This window comes from Vidua macroura, chromosome 1 (assembly GCF_024509145.1).
Source record: "Vidua macroura isolate BioBank_ID:100142 chromosome 1, ASM2450914v1, whole genome shotgun sequence".
Taxonomy (NCBI): Eukaryota; Metazoa; Chordata; class Aves; order Passeriformes; family Viduidae; genus Vidua; species Vidua macroura.
The window spans coordinates 45,570,900-45,585,171 of record NC_071571.1 but is presented as its reverse complement, the minus strand read 5'-3'; the positions used below and the strand labels follow the sequence as shown (position 1 = coordinate 45,585,171).

General features: G+C 46.4%; 1 protein-coding gene across 1 annotated transcript; it reads right to left on the bottom strand.

Annotated features, from left to right (window-relative positions):
• Positions 1-40: 40 nt before the first annotated feature.
• Positions 41-13,881, bottom strand: TGM4 (transglutaminase 4). Its single transcript, XM_053984317.1, has 14 exons — positions 13,811-13,881; positions 10,226-10,405; positions 9,987-10,090; positions 9,538-9,667; positions 8,770-8,888; positions 7,335-7,442; positions 6,604-6,778; positions 5,957-6,095; positions 5,580-5,683; positions 4,068-4,319; positions 3,073-3,420; positions 1,592-1,761; positions 1,009-1,145; positions 41-384 (listed from the first exon to the last, which is right to left on the bottom strand). The coding sequence occupies exons 1-14, from the start codon at positions 13,824-13,826 to the stop codon at positions 243-245; spliced, it is 2,124 nt and encodes a 707-aa protein (XP_053840292.1). The 5' UTR covers positions 13,827-13,881; the 3' UTR covers positions 41-242.
• Between the last annotated feature and the right edge of the window lie 391 nt (positions 13,882-14,272).

Below are 14,272 nucleotides of genomic sequence, written 5' to 3'. Positions count from 1 at the left end.
CCGTCCCAATGTGACAATATAATCAAAACAAATCACATAGTCAATTTTCACGATCTTTATTGAATCACAATTAACTGCAATCAATGCAACTGTGCCCTTAAGCCAATTTAATTCCCTTAGCTTTATGGCATTTTTGCTCTTTACTTTAAAAGTACTGTGCAGTAATCAAGAAGGCAAGAAGTGCCCAGTGATGCGATACATTTAGCAAAGGCCAACATTTGCACGCTGACAAGGCACCAGTCCTACTTGGTGATGAAGATGCCCTTCTCTGTAGAGATCCCTTTGATCTGGTTTGAGATCAGCTTGGCTACAATTTTCTTCTCTCCTAGTCTTGTTGGAGTGCATATTATTTCAGACTTCATGATCCTGCCAGGCATTATATCCCTAAGGACAAAGGAAAAACCAAAATAGTCCCAGCATGAATTAGGGTTATTTTGAATAATTTCTCTTAAAGGAATAGTCACTGCATGTGTTTAGGGTGGGTATTCCCCTTCCCCCATGACCAATTTGCAGCAAATGGAGCCTGGTATGGTGGTACTCCTGGTGGTCCCAGTGATCCTGGGGACCTTCCCCGGAGTTCCCCATACTGCTGAAACACCAGCTTTGAAGGAAGCAGCTGTGCTCACACTTGTTGGGCAGCACTGCAGGAGCATGGGGTGAGTCCCTGTCATGCCTGTCTGCCCTGAGCCTGTCAACTGCTGTGTGGGTGTTTCTGGCCCGATGTGGTGCAGTTTCAAACACAGCTGGCAAAGGTCCCTCTTACTGCAAATCCCCTAACTGCTTCTTCAAGGATATTAAAAAAAAAAAACCAAAAACAAAAACAAAAACAAACAACAACAACAACAAAAAACAAAAAACAACCAAACAAACAAAAAAACCAAAACAAAACAAAAAACAAAAAAAAAAACAACCAAACAAACAAACAAACAAAAAAAACCCAAAAAAAACACCCCAAAAAACCACAAAGCAGAGTCCTGCTATGGTAATTTCATTGGCTCATCTCCTTACCCCTGCTCAAATGTTGTCATCTTAAATATGCCCAAGCCCTCCACCAGCAACTTGCAGTTTTCCAGTGTCACATTCAGCTTGTTCTTGAAGATGAATGCACAGTTGAAGTCATTGTACAGTTTGGCTGTTTCTGGCATCTGGTAGAGGAGGAAAGAGAGAAACAGACCCAAAGACTGGGGATTAGGAGGGTAATAAAGATGCCAGAGCTGCTGAAGGTTCGCTCACCACCAGCATGGACACTGAAGCACTGTGTTTTCCCAGCTGGTTTCTTAACACATTTTTGCTTCAGGAGGAAGAGCTGTGGGCTTGGAGATGGGCCCTGTACAAACTGCCCGCTCCCATCCTCTTCCCTCCAGCATCCCCTGCCTTCCCCTTTTAGATGGGGCAGTAATAAGACTTTAATTTCATGGCCGCTTCCAACCTTCAAATTAATGTTGAATAGCCAAGTAAGATGCCAATAACTGAGCATCCTAGGAGGCAGATGTTTGGGAGATCCCCCTGGGAATGCTAGCACCACCGTGGTGCTGCAGTGAGAAGAGCTTTAACCCTTGTCCTCCCAGAGCCCAGCTGGCAGCTGCCTCACCTGGACAGTGATGGGGGGATACTCGAATCTCATTGAGGTCTCCTTGGTGAGTTTGTCATTTGTTTCCTTGACCTCAGCAATGGCAGTGACAAGGATGAGCACTTCATCTTCCACCGAGGACAGTGTCTTCATGTATGCATCAGGTGCTATTTTCAGGGGGATCTGCATCTCTGCAGGAAAGAAAACACAACTTGATGCTTCATCATATGCCCAGAAATTGGGTGGCAAAGTCAGCTCTGGTGGCTGGTGTCCCAGAGTGTGGCATGACCCAGATTTGCTGAGTCCATTCTGCTTTCCCTTCAGTCCCTGTGGGGAGAAGCCCTGGCTGAGTGGGTGGTACCTGGCACACGCAGCCCATGGGAAGGCTGGCTGAGTCCCACCATCGCCCTGCTCAGACAAACACTGGCTTGGGCTCACATCCATCACCTCAGCAGCCCTCATCCCTGGTTGTTCCAGCACTCAGGAGGAGACAGAGGAGCAGGAGGTTGGGTACATCTAAGCCTGCACCCCTGAGAGTTTCTCTGCCTGCTGTAAAATTGCTAGCTTTCCTTTCACTTCAGATTTTATATATAATTGCCTGGACACTTCCAGTGTCTCAGAAAAGCCACAAAGTCAGCAATGCTGGTGCTTGAGCATTGCTTTCGTTGCAAAGCTTCCTGGCTTCTGGGAATAAAATAAGAAATGCTTGTCCTTTTCCCTAAGTGTATATATGTATGTATGTATGTATGCATGCATGCATGTATATATGGGGCTACCTTTGTGTCCTGCCCTGCTGCATTTTGACAGCAACAATATATGAGTGAAAACACTCAGCGCTCATCAACAGCAAAGATTTCTTTTTGTTAATTGTTTATCACTTGTTAATCTTGTTTAGTAAATTTCAGTTACATTGTTTGGGATCAAAAATACAACCCAGGTTACTCAAAGATGTGCAGAGCACAGCAGCAAACAGCTTCTGGGATCAGCTAGGCAGGCAGTCATGAAGTGGGAATTTGCTTGGGCAAAGAATTCAGAAAATAACACTCACCAGCATTCCCACCACCCAAATTAGACTAGCAAACAGAAGAACAAAAAAAGGATGAAAATTCCAGCCACCTAAATCCTGTGAGGGATCCAATCCACATGGATGCACACAAAGCCTGTGGTGACATCTTTGATGTTCAGACAGTGAGGACAAGAGGGAGATGCTTCAGCACACCTCGCTCACGCCATGAAAACCTCTGTCTGCCCACACTGATGTATGCCTAATCACCTCCTTGAAGCTGCAGCAGGGCCTTCATGTTTTGGTCCCTGCTACAGAGGGACCCCAGTTCTGTAACTGAGACTTCCAAATGCAGTGAAGAGGGAGGGAGGTTGTAGGCAGGCAATTTCTGCTCTTCACAAATTACAGAGCCATACACTGGTCTATAGTGGAGCCAGTACAAACACCAGACTGCCACAGTAAATTAATCTTCAGAACACAGCAAGCTTTCTGTGCTTACCAGATGGGCCTTCAAGATTGATGGTCTCCTTGATAGTTCCAAGATTGGCCTGAACTTTTCCGGTATAGTACTGCAGCTGGCAGGAGCCAGTAAGGTTAACGGTCCAGTTCCCAGGAGCAGAGATCCTCACTGTGATGGCCATTTCAAGGGGATTGCCAGGATGCAAAGGTTCTGTATTGGTTATCTCGAGGTGGAGCCCAGTCTCGGTGACTGGCTCCTTCGGGACCAAAGGCTCGGTGTTGCTGCTTAGTGTCTGCATAGTCGAAGCATAGCCTGAACGAGGCATCAATCCCGAAGGGCGTATGAAGCTGTAAGCTCTTTGCATAGACATCCTTTCCTCTTTGGAGCCTGGATGAAGAGAAATATGGGTGAGAGCTGTATCTCAGTCTCCTCACCCAGAGCTATCTTCCCTTTATTTATGCTTTTGCTGATAAGCAGAGAGGATGTCAGAGCAGCTCCAGCCTCTGCTCAGAACAACTTCTTGGTTTATGCTACCACCAAATCTAACTGTAGCATTCTGGACTGCAAGAATTTCCTGAAAGAGACAATTTAGAGGATGGATACTCTTAAATATTTCAGTCTGATATTTTTTCCCTCCTCACTGAGAAGGGTTTAACAGTCTAGGACAACATGGCTGGATCTTGAGAACTGTGGGGAGGAAATCTGGGATTTTTTTTTTCCCAAAATGGTTTGGGGAATGGAAAGACAAAATGAAGAAACTAAGAAATAAAGCAAAGGTCAGTGTGACAACTAGGTCCATCAGTCAGCCCATTTCTTTCACTGTCTGGAAGCTTGCTTGTGTCCCTGAGAAGCAGCCTATAGGTGTCACTGCGGGCATGAGGATGCCCAGGAGCAGTGCTGCCTCCAGGCCTTAGGCTGAGTTTGCCACTGCAGCTACTCCTGCAGTTTTCTCCTGGAAATAACACGTGCTGTGGGATGACCTGCATGGTCGAGGTGTCCTCTTTGGCACTACGTTAGAGGATGGGGGCAGTTACCTTCAGGGTACTTGTACTCCCGGGTGATATCTTCCCGCCTGTTCTGCCCCACGGCTTTTGTGCTGATGTTCTTGCCAATGGCTTGGGTCTCCGTGCCGACCTTGAAGTATTTGTCCTTGCCGTTCACCTTCTTGACGACCCAGTAGACTCTGTCAGCGTTCACTTCAGCGTACACAAACTTGGCGTCGTAGGGCAAGTACACATCTCCTTCCCGGACAGCCTTCACCGGGCATGGGCCACACTGGAAACGACCTAGAAAGGGCATTCAATACCAGCTGATTTTCCAAACACCAGCAGTGACTCCAGTTTTTGCTGCACACTCAGACAACACTCAAGCAGGAATCTGTGGCCATGGCAGTTGACACTTAGCAGTAAACAGCCCTCCAACTCAGTGATGAACTCCAAAACCTCTCATTTATGCCACAGCTGCTTGGGAATTTTTTAGAGATGACCAAGGTCTGGTAGGAGCTTTTGCACGTTTCCCCTCACTTAGGTAATTTTCAGGTTAGAAAGCTACAGCTTGGTTTGATAAAAGGAACAGAACATAACAATGCCTTGTCCAAACATAGGCAATGTGTTTTAAAGAAGTAGATAAAAGAATGTAAAAGTAGGCACACAGGATGCTGAACATAGCTGGAACCAGTGGATAAACAGATAATGAGGAATATAATGGCTTTTGTGGCAATGTTATGTGACAAGAAACAAAGCACGTGCTTTAAGAGAAGTTCAAGGCAAGGTCTTCTGTAACACTGGGGGTATTTAGTGAGTACGACCACCAGGGACCCCTTCAGATGATTCCCCAGCACCATAAAAGGCCTTCCAGTAAGAGGCAGATGCAAGCAAATTAGTTCTAGAAGAAGTTATGTTTATGTATTAGCCAGAAAGTACACTCTAATGAATATGTATGACCATGATGGAATAAATATCTTGTTGTAAAGTTTCATGATACACCCAATCAGAGGAAATACCCTCTGTGTGTCCAGTGTGCTGCAATAACAAATACCTGCTTTCTAATGCTTCAAAATTTTGTTAGAAAGTTTCTTCCTTAGCTAATTTCAGTATCAGGTTATGAAGTCAGCTGTGTCCAGATACCTGTGTTTGATCTCTAGGCAATATTCCACTTTCTGCACTTCCCTGAGGATTAACCTTTTGGGTTTTTCCCACCTTCAAATTCCCTGAACCCGTGCAGGGAGTGTAGTCACCAATTTTCGTGGTCACTCCTCTCATCTACCAATGAACAGGTTCATGACCCCAATGACTTAGATGTCCTCTAACCTCTGAAACAACGTTGATTCACATTCCCACATGGTTGGTTTTGTGCCTTCCAAGAAATGCTGTTCCTTCCATCCTGGGCTGAGGTGGCAGGAGTGAGCTGTTTTACAGTGACACTGCCCTGGTACATGAAGTTGTGTGTGGGGGTACCTGGTTTGCTGACCGGGATGCATGTTTTTCACACAAAATGTCCCTGCCTCCCTCAGGAGTTGCAGAAGAGCCTTTCTAAACAAATCCTACCTTGACTTTGCTCCTGAGGGGTTGAATCAATTGCCTGCCAGCCACTGAACCCATTTGGCACATCTGTTCTCTTCATCCAGGCATCATTCCATACGTGGAAGTTCCTGTGTGCATTTGGGTTGGAAAGAAGATGAGTGAGTCTTTACAGCCTGAAGAATCACAATCTCCTCTCTTAATCCTTTAGTAAGGGCAGATTTAATGGGTACTTGCAGGTAACACTGTGAAACCCCTGGCTTTCTCTCTCTCTCTCTCTCTCTCTCTCCTGGGCTACAAACCCCAAGCAGTAGTGAAATTTTCAAAGGAATTGCTGGGGCTGGGAAATGGGGCACTGCAAGGCAGCATAGGGCATAGGAAGCATTAGCCTCATTTGGCAGTACCAGACAGAGTCGAAGGACAATGAGTTCAGCTTTTCTCCTTTTTCATTCAGGTAAACATCAACTCTCAGGTTCTCCTCCGTATCATGGGCCGCGTCGAAGGTACTCACACAGCGGCATGGCACTCCCAGGCAACGCATGACTGCAGCACAGACAGACAAAACACAGGGTCACAAAATCCCTCAGACTGGCGGGCATCCTCTCATCTGACCCCTCTGCCCACCCAGGCTCTTCTAGAGCAGGTGCTCAGGACTGTGTCCAGATGGCTTTTGAACATCTCCAAGGATGCAGATTCCATAACCTCGCTGGGCACCCTGTGCCAGTGCTTGGTCACCCTCACAGTGAAAAAAGCTGTTTTCCCAGGTTCAGACAGAACCTCCCATGTTTCAGGCTGTGCCTATCACCTCTGCTCTTGTCGTTGGGCATTGATGAGAAGAGCCTGTCTGTGCCCCACTCCTTCCTGTCTGGTATTTACATACAAGGATCAGACCCCCAAAGTCTTGTCTTCTGGCTGAGCAGTCCTGGCTCCCTCAGCCTCTGCTTACAGACAGACCCTGCCACCTCTGTTGCTCAGAGGCACAGTAATTTGGCTTACTAGCACAGTAACTGGGGTGTCAGAGAAGGGAGGCGAGTCACTGTTCACTGTTCACCTGTATTGAGGACTCCTGCGAAGACCCAGCACTGGCCATAACGGACCGGCTTCTTGGTTTTGTAGTACTTCTGCAAAATCGTGACACTCCCAATCCAATCCATAGGGGATGTTCCACTGATGTAATTCCCTGACCAGTTCCCCAGCAGGACTCCGTTGTCATCGTTGGCATTAACCTGTGGCCACACACATACACACACACACAAAGGAGAAAAATAAACGGATGAGGCTGAATGAGGCTTAAACCCCAGGACCTCTGCCTGCCCTGTGGCTTCCCAGGTGCTCCACAGCCATCAAAGCTACTGGTCCTGGCTAGGGGCTCCTCTGGTTAGAAGGACTCCACCTGGGTATCTAGAGGAAGGTGGCATCTCTGCTGAGGGCAGTAAAAATTAACTCTGCATCTTTTGTCTTAAACCACAGGGCTCCAAAAGGGTCCCACCACAGAGAGTAGCTACCGGCCCAAAACACAACCCCTTGTGTTGGCCCCACCAACACAGCTGATGAGAAAGGACAACCACTGGGGCAGCTGCAAGTTTTGGAGATGGAAATGTGCTATATTTTTGTTTGCCTCTTCCCTCCATCCAAAGATGCCTCTGTCTATTTGCTTGCAGTTTCCCTAAGGAATCCCTTTCAGAGCCTCCTGAAATGGTGTTCATAGTCCCAGGGAAAGAAGAGCAAGTAAGGATGAGGGAAGACATGAAGGGGCAAAGCACTTCACTGAGAGAGGCTTACCAAAGCAGACATGGCTCTGGACACATGTGCCGGATCCCTTCTCTCAGTCAGACTGAGCTTACTTTTGTCCAGCAGATACATGCAGGCATCCAAGATGAATTCCTCAAACTGTTTTGGAGAGAAAATGGAGATATTTTTATATGCCACTCTAAAGCAGAATTTGCTTGTGATATTGAATTTCCAAGGCTGTGGGCCTTCCCAAAGCTGTTCTCTCCAAACAAGGACTAAAATGAAACCCAGCCTCGGAAAACAAAAAAGCCTGTCTCGAGTGTCTTGCGAACACAGTTGGAACGTGACCCAGCAATCTTTCCTTCTGTGCACAAAAGTCACCAACGTCATCTCCCTGCTACTCTGCAAATTACTCACAAGAGTAATGAAAATTTAAGATCTCTACTGATATTTATTCTATTGACATAGGTACAAAATGAACCTTGGAAAAAAGAAAGTTACGTAAATGCTAATTATTACAACAAAGATTCCTAATTAGCAATTGCTGATAAAGCTCCCTGAGGTCCACTTCAGAAAGATGTCAAACATATGATCCAATGAAGCTTGTCAGAATATCAATATCAATTCTCATTGCTTAACAGCAGGATAAATATTAGGATAGGAGCAGCCGTACAGATGATGCCCTTTGGCCCCTTTTGTTTAAAAGCATCATTGTGAGCACCTTTGTTGGGCTATGTGTATCCTGCAGATACATATTCTGCAGATATCCTGCAAAAATTGTAGACTTATAAAACAAAACAAAGCAAAACAAAACAAAAACCAAAACAAAAGCTCCAGATCTGAACATTTTTTGGTGGGGATTTCTGTCTGGATAGAGTGCAGGATACTCTGCTTGAGTGCCTGTGTGCTTTCTACCGGGTACAAATAAATCTGCTCTGGTATCCACCTCTTATCTCTAGCCCTTGACATTCCGCTTCTCTGGAGTTACCTCAGAGGCAGCGTGCAGGAACACCCTTCCTGAGAGAGTGTCTGATTGTGTCCTGCACACAGCTGTCAGTGAAGGCACCACTTGAAAGGTGATCATCTCTGCCAGTAATTTTACCCTTTTTATTCCCAAATATGATACAACATGTAAATCAGATTTTTTTCCCCCATCAGCCCTCTCCATGTCTCATTAGCTGACTAACAGCACCTACAGTTGCATGAGAGCAGGAATTCCCGTATGGGAATTTTTTCCATCAGAAATACCCTGTCCCAAGTTTCCACATCCTTTACCAGGGGGTCACATGATCTGACTATAAATGTGCCACTAAACCCTGTTCTCCAGCTCTGGGTGGGGAACATACATAGGCATGTAGATTACTCTGAGCAGGTGAGCCCTCCCAGTGAAGCTGGCAGGGTCATTCCAGCACTTCGAGCTACTCATGGGCTTCATGCCGAAGGGATGAAGAAGGGTAACAGGGCTGACAAGACAGCTGTGTTTTACCTGCCCGAAATTCCAGGGCCTGTCATAGATGCTGTACGCAGACCCAACATAGATGTAGCCGGTGTCGTTGAGCACATATTCCTCCTTCTCTGCCTCATTGGCCATGTAGACAACATCATCTGCAGAAAAAAATCCCAAACCCTCAGATGTCAGGTGGTTTGCACCTATACACCCTATATGAAATTTTCCATGGAAAGCTAAACCGGGGTAACCAAGGATCTGCAACATTCACACCAACAGATGACCATGCAGCATTCCCATTTTTTTGCTCCTATCATGAAAGAATTTCCTATAACACTAATATTTAATTTCCTCCTGTAGGTCCATTGCTATGTGACCACCCTTATTATTGCAAAAATCTTATTTCTGAACACTGTAGACTACTAGGTATACAGCAGAGAGAACTGGGGAACTGATGCCCACCAACCACACAATTTTTTATTATGGTTATTTTTTTCTGGATTTTAAGCCAACCCAGTTCTCTCAGTTAATCTTTGGCTGGCTCATGGAAACAGAGCGGGATGATACAGAGGTGCAAACAGATGTGACAGATAGATGTCCCTCTATGTCCCAGAGACATTCCAATGAGGAGCTGGATCATTGCTATTGCCCAGCTTCCCACTCTCTCCATGAGGATGCTGCTTACAGTGTTTTGTGGGGAAAAATCAATGTATGTAAGAAAGAGAATAGGGAAAATATGAGGCAAAATTCCATCTGGGACAATCCCTGGTAGGAGTAATTATCACTCCCAGTTGCAGGACCACTCACCTTCACACCAAGGATTGAACAAAAGGTAGATGACACCATTTTCAGGCGTGTAAATGTTAGTGCCAGTCTTCACATGCAGGTTGTATTTTCCCACAGGGGCATTGGGTGAGCTGGTGACAGACAGCAGGCACTGAGGATACAAGAAGGAGAGATGGCTTGAGGGACACCCCACCATGGCCACACACATGGTACAAACACAGTGCCACAGAACTGGATGAGTGGCAAAGCTGGGGGCCATGGAGATCCCTGCAGGGAAAGAGGGGAAGGCAGTGGAATAGGGTGAAGCCTGCCTGTGCATGGGGGGAGCAATGAACCGAGCAGGACAAGACTGCTGCCCATCTAAAATCATAGAACTAAGGGAAAGCAGGAAGGAGGTTTGAGGATGCTTTGCTCTGTAGCTTCTGATGGGCTTGGTATTGGGCATTGGGCCCCTTGCCCACAGGCTTTACCTCTTTGCCATTCTTCTTGACAACAGAGATTTTCCACCCATTTAAATCCTCCCGCTCTGGTTTCAGTGACAGCAGGCTCCCCCTGTTTTTCATTGGATTTTCACCTAGAAGCAAACCCAAGACAATATGTGTGAGGGTTGCACAGGTCTGCAATGCCTGTGCAGTGCCAGGAAGAGGCAGCTGGATGATCTTGGGGCTCTCTGGCTTTGCCTGGTGGCCACAGAGGAACTCCTGCTTACCAATGCCAAAGCGCAGGGACAGCTTGTCGTCAGCCCTCAGCTCCCTGTTGAGGCTGACCTGCACCTGGAAGGGCTGCCCGCGCCGCACCACCAGGTTCTTGATGTTGTACCCATCTGTGTGATGCTGCTGCGTGTTCTCTCTCTTCAGAAAGTCAATCTCAGTGACCCTCAGACTGGTCTCTGGAAAAACATTAGGAGAAAAGGAGAAAGGAAAAAGAAGGGATGGGAATTTTCTCAGTAAAGACAGTTTTCTTCTTCTTAATGCAGCCCTGTGAGTCATCAAAATATCTAGAGTAACAAGAGATCTTGTTACAAGAGACAATATAAAATAAAATAAAATAAAATAAAATAAAATAAAATAAAATAAAATAAATTTTTAAAAATTTAAAGAAAATACCCAGAGGTGAACCTCAGACTCCCTGGGTAGACACGGAGGGAGGACGAGGCAGAATCATGTCACAGCAGCTCAGGGCTGGATAGTCAGAGGGCAAGGCAGGAGCTTGTCCCTGCTCTGGATGGACTGCTGTAGAACACTCACCACAGAGCACTGCCCCCCTTCAAGGGGGTTGCTTTTCCCATTTGGCTTCAGCAGAGATTTACTCTCCAGCAAGAATCCCTTGCAAGTGCCTTGCTCCCATTCATTCCCAACACAGCAGTTGATTTTTAAGACACAGCATTTAAAATGACTGCCTCCTCTCCCACAACTCTGGATGGGATTAGGACCAGGAAAGCTTCAGCATCTCTGTGCTTGTGGTTCAGGGCTGTGGCATAGGAGTGGAGCTCTGAGAGGCACAACCCAATGATACACTTGAGCAAAAAGAAAGCCCTCATCTTTGAATGATGATGGAGATTTGGGGGTCACTGCATCAGGCTTTGGCAGGCTGCCCAGTTGTGACAGGAAAAGCCAGAGCATGCTGGAATGTGGCTGAGCTGTATTTCTTCGGTAGCGTTTATGTCTTGTACCTGCCCATTAAATATCCTCAAAGGATGAATTCCGTGTGAACAGCAGGGAGTAACAATGCCTCATAAGCACTTTTCTCATGAGTGATTCAGATGAAGACAAGGGAGAGGCAAAAACGGGTTACGGTAACTTTGATATTAGCAAGTCAAAAGCATAATGGTTGAAGAGATTAATTCACCAAATGTCTTGACAGATTTGCATGGTACCTGGCAACCATGTTAATCTGAGTATCAACAAGAGCCATCCCTAACACAGAAGAGGCTGGAATCTGCTGGTAGCTGTTGTGATGTGAGAGATGCCACATGCAGGGCTAGTCCCAGGGCAGGCTGAAATCAGCAGCACGCTTCCTACTGCAACCTGTGCTGTGCAGCCCTGAGTAAACAGAACCGACCACCCATGGATCCCCACCATACCTCTGTGTATTTCTTCTTAGTAAATATATAAACCATATTTATCTTAATTACATACCAGATATAATTGGCACAACAAATAGACTTAAAATTGACCAGCATCTTTTGTTAACCAACTTAATATTTGAGTGCTTTTTGTTTGCTTGCTGCATGCCAGTTGCCAGCCTTGGGCTGATATTTTGCGCAATGGGGTGTGTGTGCATTTATGTTAAAAAATTTCAGCTGGAGCTAGCTGCTTAACCCTCTTGAGGATAAAGAGGAAGTGCATCTTCCTCAGCATTAAGAAATCTCCAAACACTAAAGCTGCTCAACCTTGTTCTTTATGAAAAACCCTGGTGCTGGGCTGAGAAGATACCAGAAAGCCTTGGTCCTGGGAGAAGGATGCAAAGGGATATGAGAGTTGAACACATAGGATACACGTGGGAAAGGGCTCAAGGAAATCCATCCATCCAGCATTTCTTAACTTAGCAACTGCATATCCATCCCATTTCCGGACACCACTAGTGATGTTGAGGATGCACAGGGAAGATTCACTGACAACAGCTGCCCTAGAATATGGCCTGACCGTGCTGAGTGCTGTGCCAAAGACCTGTCTCCACTCAGCGCTGCCTGTCAATTGTGCTGCATTTATTTCTGTGCAAACACACCTGTGATACCCTGTGACCTGACTGGCACGGTGTCCTGTGCCAAGGAATGCTTCAGAGTGAGCCAGTGGCGCACCCATCACCACATCTGAGGGGGCTTGGCCGCAGCTTGTCTTCCCTGGGCAACTCTCACCTGCTGCTTTTGTCTTCCTGCCCTGGGCATGGAGCTGGGCCCCCATACACCTGTGTCTGCCTGCCTGCAGACACCTTGGTTTGCCAACACGGAAATTCATGATTTATAGAAGAGCTGAGTATACCTAGAACGGGCAGGACAGAGGCTCAGGCTGCAAGAGGCAGTCATGTTTGTGCTCATTCCTGGGCCAGGCCAGAAGCAAACCCAAACCTCAAATTCTGTCAGATTTCTTTTCCTTTTTTAATAGAAAAAAAAAAATCAAGGCAGTATTTTGTTGCCTAGTTCCATGATTTATCCTTTATAGAGCTCTTTCCATGCTAACCCACAAGGCCCATTGCATCGCTGCCTGCCTGGGGAGATGTTCAGAGCTTCAAGAGAACAGTGATCTAAGATGGGCATATGAGACCTTGTCACTGGTAAGTATGTGGGGTCTTTTTTCCCTTATGATGAGGAGGTGATAGAGTTTAAAAAACCTATCAATATGGAGTGGGTATTTATAGTATGTCTGGCTTCAGTGGGAACAAGGGCTGCTCAGAAGGACAGAAGGGAATTGGGATGAGAACTGTAGTTTTTCAAGAGAGAGCATAATTTGGATACCTGCATTTACTCCTGATTTTTGCCCAGCCTCCAGGCAAACACTCATGCACAACCCAGAGATGTGAGATCACATCCCAAAGATGCTGCAGTCCAAGACTTCCCGGAAAATTTCAGCTCATCCACACTCAGAGTACAGAGGTTTGAAACTGAGGGACTCAGAGTGGTGTCAAAACACCCCTCCCCTCCTGAAAGCCATGGAGACCTGCTCCCAACTCTGCTGCAGGCACCACCCAGCCCACATGTGCATCTGCTCAGCTACATCCCAAACCCCAGGGGTTTTGGGCATTCTGGGGCTAAGCTGGCCAGTGGTGCTGGTTCAGCAGCTGCTGCAGGAGTGACCCAGGCACATTTCTAGGTAGGTGCAGGATCTCCTGACAGCAGGGCAGGCAGGACAGCCATGAGACAGAGCTCAAGCCCAAATAAATCCTCCTTTCGGTTATTTTGAAACTTCCACCAGATGCTATCAGCCATCTCTAAAGAGCAATAATCTACATGATAAAGTAGACTGAAAGAAAGAAATTATTTTAACATTGATGTGGAACAAGTTTAAAAGAGCTGCATTTCTTTCCCATTATCACTGGCAGAACCAGATATCTACAGGTTGAAGAACAGTGATGAAAAATGAGCCGTGTCTTGCAGATAGTTTACCGATCTGTCAAAAGCAGAATTTGCACAGCCAGAGCAAACTGATCCCCTGTGAGCTGTGCTGGCACCAAAACTTCTTTTCTCAAGGTGTCACCCATGGCAGTCAGAGGGCTGAGAACCTCTGGAGCTACCATCCTCCCTGCAGGAGACTTGCCAAACTTCACACCTAACATATGTCAAGCATTAAAAACTCACCAGTGTTGCTGATCATGGTTTTTGTCAGAGTTTCTACCCGAGATGCTTGCAATGCCAGCTTCCAAACTCCTGAGCAGTCTCTGCCACTTGCTTCTGAGTGTGGAGAAGGAAGACAAGCTGCCCTTTTTATCTGTGTCTTGCTCTGAGGTATCAGCAGGTCCACTGCCAAGGGGTGGTGTTTAGAGAAAGGAAGTAGAGGAAAAAAAAAAAAAAAAGACTACAACTCCCTCTGCACATAGTCAGATCCTGAAAAACAGCGAAACTTAAATCCCGACTCACATGGCAGGTGAATTTGCATAATCAGATGACAAGTGGACAGACCCTTCAGTGACAAACAGTAAAATCATGGGCTAGGTGAGTAACAAGAATTCACCTATGCCCTAATATCCAGGTCACCAGGACTGCAACTTCAGGGCTAAAATTACAAGGAAGCGCACAAACTTTTAATCCTTAGGAGAACAG